A 13,782-nucleotide genomic window follows, 5' to 3' on the forward strand; every position below is an offset into this window, starting at 1 on the left:
TGTGCTAGGTGAGTATTTGTTGAAGGAATGAGTCAACCCATAGCCCTGCTTTTTCAGTAGCTCCTCTAATGTCAATAGGAATTTTCTACCACAGTGGGAAAAGACAGAAGAGGGGTATCATTAGTTTGTATATGTTGCTTTTTTTTTTTTTCTTTCTTTCTTTTTCTGAGACAGAGTCTTGCTTTGTTGCCCAGGTTAGAGTGAGTGCTGTGGCATCAGCCTAGCTCACAGCAACCTCAGTCTCCTGGGCTCAAGCAATCCTACTGCCTCAGCCTCCCGAGTAGCTGGGACTACAGGCATGTGCCACCATGCCCGGCTAATTTTTTCTGTATATATTAGTTGGCCAATTAATTTCTATTTTATAGTAGAGATGGGGTCTCACTCTTGCTCAGGCTGGTTTCGAACTCCTAACCTCAAGCAATCCGCCCACCTGGGCCTCCCAGAGTGCTAGGATTACAGGCGTGAGCCACCACGCCCGGACTGTATATGTTGCTTTCTATCTGGTTTCATGATATAATAGAGTCAGTCAATATAGCTGTGCATTAAAATTTCTATATCATTATTACACACATTGAGAATGATTGTGGAGTCAGCAGTGTATATGGTACTTCAGTCAATGTGTGGACATAAACTGGTACTTGATTTCCTTGCCAGATTTACTGTAATAATACTTTGTTACCTTTTCCTTAATTTTTTGGATGGCACTCTCTAATTTTATCTAGTGGAAACAGCACTCTTGTAGGAATTGAGAGAATTCCAGCTTTGCTAGTCACATTGGGAAGGAAGTTAATTTGGTTTAGGGTCTTGATCTCTTGATGTTTAAAGTATGCTTGTTAGACCTGGTGTGTTGGCTCACACCTGTCATCCTAGCACTCCAAGAGGCCGATGTGGGAGGATTGCTTGAGCTCAGGAGTTTGAGGTTGCAGTGAGCTACAATGATGCCGCTGTCCTCTACCCACAGAGACAGAGTGAGACTCTCACTCTCCCCCTCAAATGTGTTTGTTCAGGGTGGTGAAAGTAAAGATGAGTAAAATTTGAAGGTAGGTAAGATTTTCTTTTGAATACTTAATCTACCTTTTGGGCTTCCTTCTTGCCTAGGGAAATAGTGCCCCCAGGTATAACACAGGTACCCCCATTGTGGCACCCACCTTCTCTGCACTCCTCAATTATCTGAAATTCTCTTTCTACCCTGGATTTCCTTTCCCTTTATGCCTGTGGCTGTCAGCCTAGGACAGGAAAAGTCAGTCTGGAAATTCCAGATTTTATAGGAAGGAGATTTAGAGCATGTGTCATACGTCTTCATGCCATACGCTAAGTATTTCTTCCATGTTGATGTTTAGATAAACCTTGGAGTACCATCTTGCCATCCCAGATTTCTCTGACTCTTATCATCACTTTCTGTTTAGCTTACTCCATAAAAGCCTGTGTACTCTGATCCTACGAAAACTTTTCCCCAAAGCCCACCATTGCCCTTTTGTTTGCTCTTTCAGGGGCTGTGATTGTTTAACAGACACCTTGTCTGCCCATCTGCCTCTGATGAGGTTTTGTTCTTTGGAACCCAGCCCTTGGCAAATAAATCCATCTCTGGAGTCTTGCTCTAGATAGTGCTCACTGAACCAGAAAATTGGGGGTGAGGTCACTGCTTGTAAGAGAATACCCACTTCCTTTCTCGGTTTGATACTTGATATTGACTGTATCCTGGTAGCACTATGCTTCTCAAGTGTTTTAAGGTACATTGGCCCCGGGTAGTACTCAGAGCACTGCCCTACTTGTAGTTGAGGCAGCTGACAGTACTGGAAAGGATAGACAAACCTAGAGAGTACTAGGGAAAGAACTTAGCATGATGAACATAGTAGATAAGTGATCACTTAGCTAGAGAGAACCAGAGTAGTAAAAGTGGAACTAACAGCCTCGACCTGAACAATGTCACTGGAAAGTGATCCTAAATTTACACTAAAGTTAACTGAGTCTCCACTTCAGAATAAAGACTTTAACATCAGGTATTTTATCTGTTTGTATGCTGTGGTTACAGAAAGTGTGGGTATAGGTAATAAGAAGATACAAACTTGGGTCTGTGGTCTCCAGAATTGGACAAGAGCCCCAAGATTGTATGAAAAGAGATGTTTATAATCTAAAGTGAGCCTGGGAGTCTTAGTGTAGAAATTATTCCTAGGTTCTTATTTAATGACCCAGTACAAAAACAGCAGGATTTCATATTGTCAGCATTCCCCTCTCTAGCTATTAAAAAACCCACTTTTGAGGTGGTTATATATATTGTTACTCATAAAATATTTCCTAATGCAACAGAATCAAATCACTCACTAGCTTACAACTTAGATAATTTAAGTATTTGTTTAATTTATAAAATTTATTTATCACTATAGTAACAGTATCACTTGTTAATTTTAAATGTATACCACTGCACATTTAGAAAGAGCCTAACCATTGCTTTTCAGTTCAAAATTCATGTTACAGGGATTTTAAATTATGTATTAAGGAAAAAAAATTCCATCATTGGGTGGTAACTATGTGGATATCTAGACTGTAAAGCTAAAGCTGGAATCTTGTTTAAAACATATTCTTTGTTCTGTCATGTTTTCACCAATTTCCCCACACAGATCAGTTAGCAGCAATAAAAATTCACTATTTTTGCCACTGTGAGCTGTCTAGTACTGCCAGTCAGGTATTTCTCTGGAATTCAGGGGTCCCAAGTGAAATCTCACATGAACTCACAAATAATACTCAGATTTTCCTTTTTGTTCCTCCCCCTTTAGTGGTCACTCTTTGGGAAGGCACTTGGGGCCAAGGCCTCCCCACCATTGCTGCTAGGGCTCCCTGGGCACACTGATGTGCATGCCAGGGCTCTCCTGGAGCTTCTAAGCATGAACTTTTAACCTGCCAAAGCCCTTGTGCTGTGTTCCTGGAAGAAATGTTCTTGAGGAATGCTTACTCATTCTCACTAGGAAATTATGCTTGTACTTCACTTCTCACGGACTCCTGAAAAGCCATTCTTTCAGCCTCTTACGGCTGCTTTTCTCCAGAGAGCCAAATTGGAAGCCATGGAAATAGTAGAAATAATCTTGATTCAGATATCTGAAGCATACATTCAATATCTGAAGCATACTTTGCCCCTAGTGGTTTCCTTAAGATTCCCAGCAAAAAATGTTTCCTCTCTTGCGGGCCAAAAACCAACCAACTAGACAAACCTCATGTAAGACCATTCACAACTTTGTGAGCCATCCTCAGAAATTTCTGAATCCCACTTTGGGTTCAATCTAGAACCCTGATTGCAATTACTTAAAGAGAGTAGTGACCATTACCTGTAGATTGCAAGGATTTCCATCTTAAAGCAATCCTGTTTTGCTCACATACACTTGCCTCACTCTTCAGTCAAAACCCGGAAGCTACCAGACTGTGACCATGAAACAAAGCAAAGCCCCAGATGTGTGGGATGAATCAGCTTTTACCACTCTATTGTAAATATCTGAGAATGGCCCAATCATTCTCCATGTAACTCATGAAAAGAGTAACTGCATGTCTTACCATCCACTTTTGAGAGTAAAAGGAGACTATATATGTATATTTATATATATATATATTATATATATATATATTTTTTTTTTTTAAAAAGAAAAGGGGTCTTGTTCTGTCATCCAGGCTGGAGTGCAGTGGTGTGATCATAGCTCACTGCACCCTCAAACTCCTAGGCTCAATTGACCCTCCTGCCTCAGTTTACCAAAGTGCTGGGGTTATAGATGTGAGCCACTGCACCTGGCCATCATTTATGTCAGGACAAGAAATATGAATGAGATATAAAATAAACATTAAGAACCTTATTTTTTATCATGTTGGCCTCCTTACTTCCACAACCATATGACTTGATTACTACTATTTTTATATGTTTTAAAAGTCTAGATTTCTTTACAGGTTTATTTGAGAGCAGTTGCTTTATGGATTTATCCTATCTGATTAATGCTATTTTCTAAGCATAACTTGATTTTTTTCTTGTCCCCCACTGACGAGAAATATTTTTATTTTCAATGCAGATGCAGAGTTTGCAGGGTGGTACAGAAGCTATAGCCCGATTGGATCAGTTAGAAGCTGATTATTATGATCTGCAACTTCAGTTGTATGAAGTACAGTTTGAAATCTTGAAGTGTGAAGAGCTACTATTGACAGCACAACTAGAAAGCATCAAAAGACTCATATCGGGTATGATGTGGGTTTTAAGCATGTAATTCCACAAAAGAGTGACTATATGGGGGAAATGCTCATGGACAGCAGCTATGTTTCTTCTCTTAAGAAGTTAAAATTTGGGAGGGTGGGAGGGAGGTGTGGCATTAGTTTAGTGCTTACTGCAGTGACAGACACTGCTAAACACTTGCCCATGCTCTTAACCACTACCCCTCATTGCTGTTCTGCGACAGAAAAGAGAGATGAAGTGGTGTACTATGACACGTACGAAAGTATGGAGGCAATGCTGGAGAAGGAAGAGATGGCAGCGTCTGTGTACTTACAGAGAGAAGAGCTGCAGAAACTTCAGCAGAAAGCACGCCAGCTGGAAGCAAGACGAGGACGGGTTTCAGCTAAAAAAGCATACCTCAGAAATAAAAAGGTATTTAAGTCTTACTTTTATTACTTAGTCTTTTTTTCCCCATTACTTAGTTTTTGATCCATGTCCACTAATTCTAATCTGTTTCTGTCAGTAGAATTTGGTTATGTTTTAAAACTAAGAGTTAACCTCTTGTCAGAGCTTAGTCCATTTTATTAAACGCACATAGTTCTCTTGTGAATTGCCGTTTTAAGCATATTGGAACAGCCAGTGGTGTTGTGCTCTTTACCATCAGAAACCCTAAAGGCAACTCTGCTAAAAGCCATGACTACTAGATCCCATATTAATGCAATTCCTGGCTCCTGTCTTATTTAAGGAGGCCACTAATGCTATACAAGTCTTCTGACCTCAGTCTTGAAGGAATTGTATAGATTGTTACTTATTTGTTTTTAATTTTGAGCACATTGCAAAATATTTGAAACACAACAAAAATATATTTTTATAAATTAGCCAGGCTTAGTTGCGTGCGTCTGTAGTCTCAGCTATTCGGGAGCTGAGACAGGAGGATCGCTTGAGCCCAGGAGTTCAAGGCTGCAGTGAGCTATGATCACACACTTATGACTGCCTGGTACTGATTTATGTTAGGCTCAGATATTCAGGCAAAAGTGCTCTCTGAGAAAGCGCCTTCTTGCTGTTCACCACATACCAGGGCTTTTACTTCCCCATACCATAGAAAATCAAAGGCCTTTGTTTTTTGAAATAGATAACTCTTGCACTTTAAAGAAATTCAGGCAGGCATCGCTCAGCAGTAAGTCAGAACTCAAGACCTTTCAATCACTTTGCCCATTAACAGAACAGTTACCTTGGCATCCAAAGCCATGGCTTTCACATAATTCTGTGCCTTTCCTATTTCCACAAGACAATGGTAATTGAAACTCCCTATTTTTTCAAGCCTGGGCCTGATGGTTGTGAGTGTGATATTTCAGCCCGTGCCAACCAGGTAAACATTGCAGTGATTCCAGCAGATCCTGGCACTGTCTATAGAAAAAAGTTTGAGGGGAGAATGAAATATAAGTATACTTTAAAAGAGCAGGCCATTTAGGTATATTAGAAACATTATTTTATATATTGCTTTTAGGTGTATAATACATTATAGTACCTTAGAAACTAGTTGGAGTTTTGCCAACATGAAAGTTTTTAAAAGCATTTTTTGAAAATGCAATACAATTCAAACTTAGAAATCTGAATCATTTTAATTCAACAGTGTATTAGGCAAATTGTAAGGCTTGGGATACAAAGATGAGCAAGGCACAGTCCCTGTTCCTTTCAGCCTTACAGAGAAGGCAAACCAGGTGAACACTTGAATGTTCTGCCTGCCAGTAACAGGGGAAGAGAAGGGGGTAAGGAAAAGCTTAGAAGACATGACGCTGGACTGGGTGTTAACAGCCCGACAGAACAAAAGAGTGCCCTGACAAAGACACTTGAAGCAGAAAATAGCTTTAGGGCACTATACACGGTAACACATGCTGCAAGGACTGGGTTATGGAAACTTTTATATATGCCACTAACAAGCCTGGGCTTTGTTCTGAAGATAGTGCAAATTAATGAAAAATGTTAAGCAAAGGGATAGTATGAACAGATTTAAATTTTAGGAAGATGAGGCAAGATGAAAAATAGGTTAGAGAGAAGAGACTCCGAGGTTCTGTTTGGAAGGTGTCACATTATTCTCCACCTCAATCAAGTTGAGATGTTAAGACTGTGAACTAAGTTAGTGACCATATAGATCGTAAGGAATATACAAATCTGATAAGTATACAGATCTGAAACTTTGCAGAATTAGAAAGTCAATAGGATTTAGTGATTAAGTAGTAAAGGAGAGAGATGAGGTGCTATTCTCCACCAGCCTTACATGTTCTGGATTAGGCATTGAAGTGGGTGATGATGCCACCAACCAAGATGGAAAACCCAGAGGAAGAGCACATGTGGGTGATAGGTGAGGAGCTAAGTTTTAGACTTGCATATAAGAGGTCTAGGGGTATCCAGGTAGAGATGACCATGAGACAGGCATATGGGTCTGGTAATGCAAGAGTGGATGAAATGGTCCTAGAAGAACTTATTGAGTAGGTGATTCTTAGGAGTGGTAGGGGTAGAGGTTTGGAGCTGATAGGAAAGAACAAGGGGAAGGTGGTGGGTGGAACAGGATAGATACATAATTTGGTTGAGAAAAAAAGTCTTCCTTATACTTAAATATTAATTTAGTAAGCAAAGCTCAGCAAAACATCCTTGGCTAGGGCATAAGAAGGCATCATACAAGGCATAGGTTGAGCTGCTCTGATGTAGTGTGAGGGAAAGAACACTGCCAGGCATTTGAGTATGTGCAGAAGAAAGGGATCAAAGACAAAGAGAGTTGTTTAAGTTAAAAGAAGTAGGAGAGCTTGAAGTCACAGAAGTGAAGAAGAAAGATGATTCTAACACATAGTGTGGTCAGCAGTGTCAGGTATTCTAGAGAGGTCAAGTGGGAAAGAAATTAGGGGGCTCCATGACATTCAGTATTGAGACTATTGAGGCCTAATAAGTTGAGAATTTTGTGGAGAGAGTTGGGGGCAAGAGCTAGGTCACAATAGTCTCAGAGGGGGCGTGGCACAGGTCTAGAGTGGAGACTAAAGGAACAGCAGAGGAAGCTGGCTACACACAGGTCAGAGGTGAAGAAGGAGTAACCTCCTTGGTGACCAGGGCACACATAACTCTGTGCTCTTTTAGTGGCATCAAGAGCCTGACTCAGGCCCAGCTCTTCCCTTAACTCTTCCTTTGTTGGCATATATTATTAGCTCACATCAATTTAATCAGTATCCCTTTAGTCTTCATTCTTATCTTAATCTAGACCTGAGGGAAGCCACCCCTGGAGAATCTACCCATTTACACTTGTGTCCCCGTCCTCCAAGCCACCAACTGAAGTAACGTAACTTCAGAGGGAAGAAGGAGTGACGTATGATGAGTGAAAAGACAGGAAATGAGAAATACCTAGTCCTAAAAAAGAAACTGAGATGAGCAAATATGCAAGAAAAAAGATAAAAATAAACATCATCCAAGATACCCTAGTTTACATATTGACATTGCCAAGATTACTGGCTCCTTGATTTCTCTGTCACCACAATAGGATTGCATACCCAGGGCTAGTTCTGATTAAAAGCAAATCATGTCCTACCTCACCTTTAAAAGAGTGGAGATAGGCGGTCTCTGTCTATCCCGTCAGGACTTGAGGTCAGTGCTTTGTGATTAAATGCTTCAAGAAAAGTAATAGAAATAACATCATTCTTTATGTATTTTTTATCTTCTTTAATTCTCCTAGTAGTCAAATACGGTAATCCTTGCGTGAAATCTAGAAAGCTCAGAAAATCGGAAGCATTTGCATACTTAATTTGGTGGCAAAACCAGGCCTGAACTGACAAGAAGTTGTTTTTTAATCTTGATCTCACTTACTCTGACTATTCATAACATTTCACTGGAAAAATATTATTCCTTACGATGGGGTATGGATTCATATCCTACTCATGTTATGAGGTTATGCAACATACAACACCATTCTCTAAAATATGAAAAGTTTGAATTTCTCAACACATTTTACCTCTTTTCTGGATGAAGGATTGTGGACCTATATCCTCATTTTATAACAAAGTTTACCAAGGCTTCTTGTAGTGAAATAAATCACCCAAGGAGAAGCAGTTTGTATAAGGCAGGGGTACAGATTCTATACTAGGCTGTGTGACTCAGGAGCAGAGTCACTGTATCACTATACTATCACAACACCAAGTAATGCTACCTTTGTTTTCCCAACTGCATGGGACAGATTCTTGTTGGGCAATAGAGTGAACCAGTGTGAGTGAAGAACTGTGATGTATACATTTTGCTTTAAAATACAGTTTACTGACTTTAAAGGTTATTGTGTGGCTTTCTCGGATAGAAAGAGTGAAGTGCTGTAGCTGGGGTATGTTGGGAGACTGATGTCAGCCTTTTTATCTGGAGAACCTTTTTATCTCAAGAACCAAAGGATAGTTAAATTAGGAAGGACACAAGTTAAATGAAGATTTAGCTTGGTGCTGCTAAGTATTTTTCAGTAAGATTATAGTACATTACTTTATAAAGAAGCACATCTCTTCTAATTATTATAAGACTCTCCTATTTTATCTTGTGACTAAAAAAGACATTTATAGCTTAAATTATTTTTTATAATACTGACATTCTAGTCTTTAAGGTCTCTTTTAGCTCTGATGTCTATGACCAGAAGATTCAGATCTTATGATACTATTTAAACTAGTCTGGGTAAAATCATGTTTTTAACTCATCAGAGAGAGCTTAAAAATACAGGTTTTAAAACAAGAGTTGTATAGTCTTTATTTTTGCCCAGATGTGTTTAAAGAGTATAATGAGACTTGGAATCTTCTGGCCATAGACTTCAGACTTGAAGAGATCTTTTAGATTATATAAGGACACCTTTATTCCACGTTGTATCATCCCTACCCTTCCAGAAAAGGAGAAATCAGGAGGGTCTAGCACATTGACTACCACACTAGAAAAAAAATTTTTTTGTGGGCCACGGTGTTTTATTGCGAAAATAGAATCAAAACTTCAAAAACAAAATGCTCCTTTCTAAATTAATGAAAACTTGGGTTCTTTTTTATTGTTTTCTGTGTGTGAGTTATATGCAACTTGAAAAGTAGTTCACGCAGATCGCGAGGTAAAGAGACGTGTGAGTTATGTGTGCTTACCAGGCCTTGGGCTCAAAACTAGTGTGAGTTAAATACAGCTCACATGGCAGTTAATGTGCTAGAAAAGTTAATAGTTTAATAGTCTGATTTGTAAGATTCTGATTTTATTTGGCTTACAGAGCTTCACTAGTCCAGGTAAGACACAAGGAGTAGTTTACATGTAGTAGTTACATGGTACCTTGCTATGTAGGTGGTGTATGTTATTAAACGTTATCAAATAAACCTTGGTGTGGTGTTTAGAGTCTTTCAAGTTTCACTTGTATCAAAACATATTTTATGTATTTATAGGAAATTTGTATTGCAAAACATAATGAAAAATTCCAGCAGCGTACTCGGAGTGAAGATGAATATAGAACTCACCACACAGTACAACAAGTAAGTTTGGACTCGTGGAGAACTGGGAAGAAAACTTCATTTTTTACATGTCTTAAAGTGGATAAACTCTATAGAGAAGAATAATCTTATAACTTGATGTTACTATTAGTTCACTTTATTTAATGAGCACTTTTTAGGTAAAATTGAGTGGCGAGTACAGAGTCCCTATACTCTCAACTCACACATAGCCCACCACCATCAACATCTCATATACCCCATCCCTACACTTGCATAGCCCCCACCCCCACCCCACTGCCCACTCCCACCACCCCCACTATCAGCCTCCCGTGCTAGAGTGGTACATTGGCACATCATCACCACCCAAAATCTGTTGTTTGCATTAGGGCTTTTTCTCGGTGTTTTGTGTTCTGTTTATTTTGACAAATACACAAAAACATGATTCTGCTATTATAGTGTCATACAGAATAATTTCACTGCCCTAAATAGCCCTTTGTCCTGTTCATCCCTCCTTCTCCCCCAACCCTTGATCTCTGTGTAGTCTCCAGGCTTTTGCCTTATCCAGAATGTATCATTGGAATTGTATGGTACATAGCCTATTCAGTTGGCTTCTTTAACTTAATGTCATGGGTTTAAGGTTCCACCATGTCTTCCTGGCTTGATAGCTCATTTCAGTTTAGGGGCAAATAATATTTCATTGTGTGCATGTCACACCGTTTATTTATTCAGGCACCTATTAAAGGATGTCTTGGTTGCTTCCAAGCTCTGGCAATTAGGAATGAAGTGCTATATAAACATCTATGCAGGACTTTTTGTGCACATAAATTTCAGCTCATTTGGGTAGATCCCACAGACATGATTGCAGTTAGTGTGGTAAGAGTATATTTAGTTTTGTGAGAAAATGCCAAACTGTCGTCCAAAGCAACTGTACCATTTGGCATTCCCACCTGCAGTGAATGAGAGGTCAGGTGGTTCCACATTTCCCCCAGCATTTGCTCTTGTCAAAGTTTTGAAGTTTAGTCATTCTAATAGGTATATAGTGATATCTCATTGTTGCTTTATTTTGCATATTCCTGATGACAAATGATATGGTACATCTTTTTATATGATTGTTTGCTACTTGTATATTTTCTTTGGTGAAGATGTTGGTCAGAGTCTAATTTACCAGTTTTTCTTTCATGGATTATATCTTTGATATTGTATCTAAAAAGTCATTGCCCAACCCAAAGTCATGTTGATTCTCTTTTTTCCTTTACCCAGCATGCATCTGGAAAAGATTCTTTGCTGTTATCATTTAGGAGTTTTATAGCTCTGCATTTTATATTTAGGTCTATGGTCCATTTTGGGTTATTTTTTATGAAGGGCATGAGGTCTATGTCAGACTTAAAAATTTTTTTTGTATGTGGATGTCCTGTTGTTCCGGCACCATTTGTTTAAAAGATTACCCTTTCTCAGTTAAATTGCCTTTGCTCCTTTGTCAAAGATGAGTCTGCCTTTTTTGGTTTATTTTGGGGTGTTCTATTTTGTTTCGTTGATCTAGGTCTTTTTGGCCTCTTGTTCGTAGTTACAAAATATTTGCTGGGATTTTGGTTGAGGTAGCATTGAATTTATAAATCATGTTAGGAAAACCTAACATCTTAACAGTATTGAGCCTTCCTATCTACAAACAAGGAATGTATTTCCATTTAATTCAATTCTTTGGGTTCTTTCATTAGAGTTTTATGATTTTCCTCATGTAGATTTTGTACATATTTTGTTAAATTTATATTTAAGTATTTCTTCTTTTCGGGGGTGCTAATGTAGATAGTATTTTGTTTTTAAGTTGAAACTCCAATTATTCATTGCTAACATATTAGAAAGCAGTTGACTTTTGTATATAAACCTTGGTATAATCACATATTCCGGGATTTTTTAATGTTAATTGTTTTTTTGTTTTGTTTTGTTTTAAATTTTCTGCATCTGTCATCTGCAAACAGAAACAGTTTTATTTCTTCTTTCTCAATCTGTATACCTTTTCATCTCCTTTTCTTATTGTATTAGCTAGGACTTCTAAAATGATGTTGAAAAGGAGTGGTAAGAGGAGACAGCTTTGTCTTGTTCCTGATCTTAGCAGGAATAAGTTTCTCACCATTAATTATGATGTTATCTGTAGGTTTTTTGGTAGATGTTCTTTATCAAATAGAGGAAGTTCCATATCTTTCTGGTTTACTGAAAATGTTAGTTTACTTTATATGAAATTATATTAGAAACCTTTCTACACTGCCAGTATTCCTGTGCTTATCACTCCTACAGAATATTGTGCTGTCGCTACCAAAAATAAATTAAATGGCCATGGTGGTGCACCTGTAGGCCCAGCTATTTGGGAGGCTGAAGCGGGAGGATCACTTGAACGTAGGAACTTGCAGGAGGTTGCAGTGAGTCATGGTGATGCCACTGCACTCTAGCCTGAGTGAAAGAGCAAGACTCTGTCTCAAAAAAAACTCAAAATAAAACATGACTATATCTGTGTATTTGCTTATTTTAAAAATTTTCTTTCTTTAGTGTTACACTAAAGGCTAAAGGGCTAAAGTTTGTCTACATTACCCCTTAAATTCATTTTAGCACATTTTTAGCTAAAGGTACCTCTTACTCTTGATTTGAAGCAAATAAAATTAGCCAGATTACCCATAAACTATAAGATTACCTTTTTCCTAGAAGTTGGAAATAAGCAGATTAATTAATGTACTTTTATTTTTCATTACTATTTCCATAGGTCAGAAACTGCTTTACAAGATTAGTAAAGGGGCCAGCATGAGTGACGTGAATAAGGATACTCCCATCACCATCTATACCTCCATAATTAGCTTAGTTATTAAGATTCCACACTTTTGCATGAAGATTTTGACTCTTGACAAAATGCTAATGCTTTGGTGGAGGAAGTAACTAATTAAATTTTAGAACCAATATCAGATCCTTTAAAAAATTTTTTTTTGTGGGCAAAGAGGGATAAAAATGAGGAAATTGATACTTGAGGGAATCTCAAAAAATAAACGTCATGTACCTTAGAATTTTGCCAATGACAGCCTGGACAGGAATATCTAATTATCAGAGAATGAATCCATTAACTAAATAGTCATCTTTAACATGCATAGCTAAAGTAAAATGAAAGTTGGCTTAGATCAAAAGAGATTATTGTATTTCAAATCTAGTTTTAAACTACCTTTATTAGAATCTCAAGTGGTGGGTTGTTTAAAAATATAATTCTTAGAGGCCAAGATACAGTGGCTCATGCCTGTAGTCCCAGTACTTTGGGAGGTGGAGGGAGGAAGATCTCTTGAGCTCAGGAGTTCAGAGCTGCAATGAGCTGTGATTGGGCCACTGCATTCTAGCCTGGGTGACAGAGACTCTGTCTCTAATTAAAGAAAAGAAAAAGTAATCCCTAGATGTTAACCTTATTGTTTCAATGATTTTCCCTGGAAATCCTTGCAAATTAAATATGTAAGACCAAGGCTAAGGAGGCTGAGGCAGGAGGATCCCTTGAGCTCAGGAGTTCGAGGTTACAGTGAGCAATGATTGTGCCACTGCACTCCAGCCTGGGCAACAGATTGCAAGATCCCATCTTTTAAAAATTTATTTATTTATTTTTTTTTTCTTTTTCTTTTTTTTCTTTTTTTTGTTTCACTGATCAACACCTAAAAAATTTATTTTTTATTTCTTACTCTTTTTGAGACAGTCTTGCTCCGTCGCCTGGATTAGAATGCCGTGGCATCAGTGTAGCTCACAGCAACCTCAAACTCCTGGTCTCAAGTGATCCTCCTGCTTCAACCTCCCGAGTAGCTGGGACTATAGCAGCACACCACCACGCCCACCTGTTTTTTCTATTTTTAGTAGAGATGGGGGTCTCACTCTTGCTTAGGCTGGTCTCCAACTGCTGATCTCAAATGATCCTCCCACATTGGTCTCCCACAGTGCTAGGATTATAAACGTGAGCCACCCCACCGGGACTCCATCTCTAAAATTAATAAATAAGTAAAACCAAGGAAGCTTATTTTAATATTTGATAGTAAACTCCAAAAACAGGAAGATTACTCATTTATTAGTATTACTTTTTAATTGTTATTAGCTTGGAGACAAATTGTATAGGAGAAGACA

General features: G+C 38.4%; 1 protein-coding gene across 2 annotated transcripts in view; it reads left to right on the top strand.

Annotated features, from left to right (window-relative positions):
* The window catches only part of JMY (junction mediating and regulatory protein, p53 cofactor), a 98,132-nt gene that overhangs the window by 65,854 nt on the left and 18,496 nt on the right, over positions 1 to 13,782 (top strand). For both annotated transcript variants that reach the window (XM_076008141.1, XM_012766775.3), the window contains exons 5-7: positions 4,047 to 4,212; positions 4,428 to 4,615; positions 9,607 to 9,693. In XM_076008141.1, the coding sequence (XP_075864256.1) occupies positions 4,047 to 4,212; positions 4,428 to 4,615; positions 9,607 to 9,693 (441 nt within the window). The remainder of the gene's footprint in view (positions 1 to 4,046; positions 4,213 to 4,427; positions 4,616 to 9,606; positions 9,694 to 13,782) is intronic.

The sequence above is a fragment of the Microcebus murinus genome, chromosome 11, assembly GCF_040939455.1.
Source record: "Microcebus murinus isolate Inina chromosome 11, M.murinus_Inina_mat1.0, whole genome shotgun sequence".
Lineage (NCBI taxonomy): Eukaryota > Metazoa > Chordata > Mammalia > Primates > Cheirogaleidae > Microcebus > Microcebus murinus.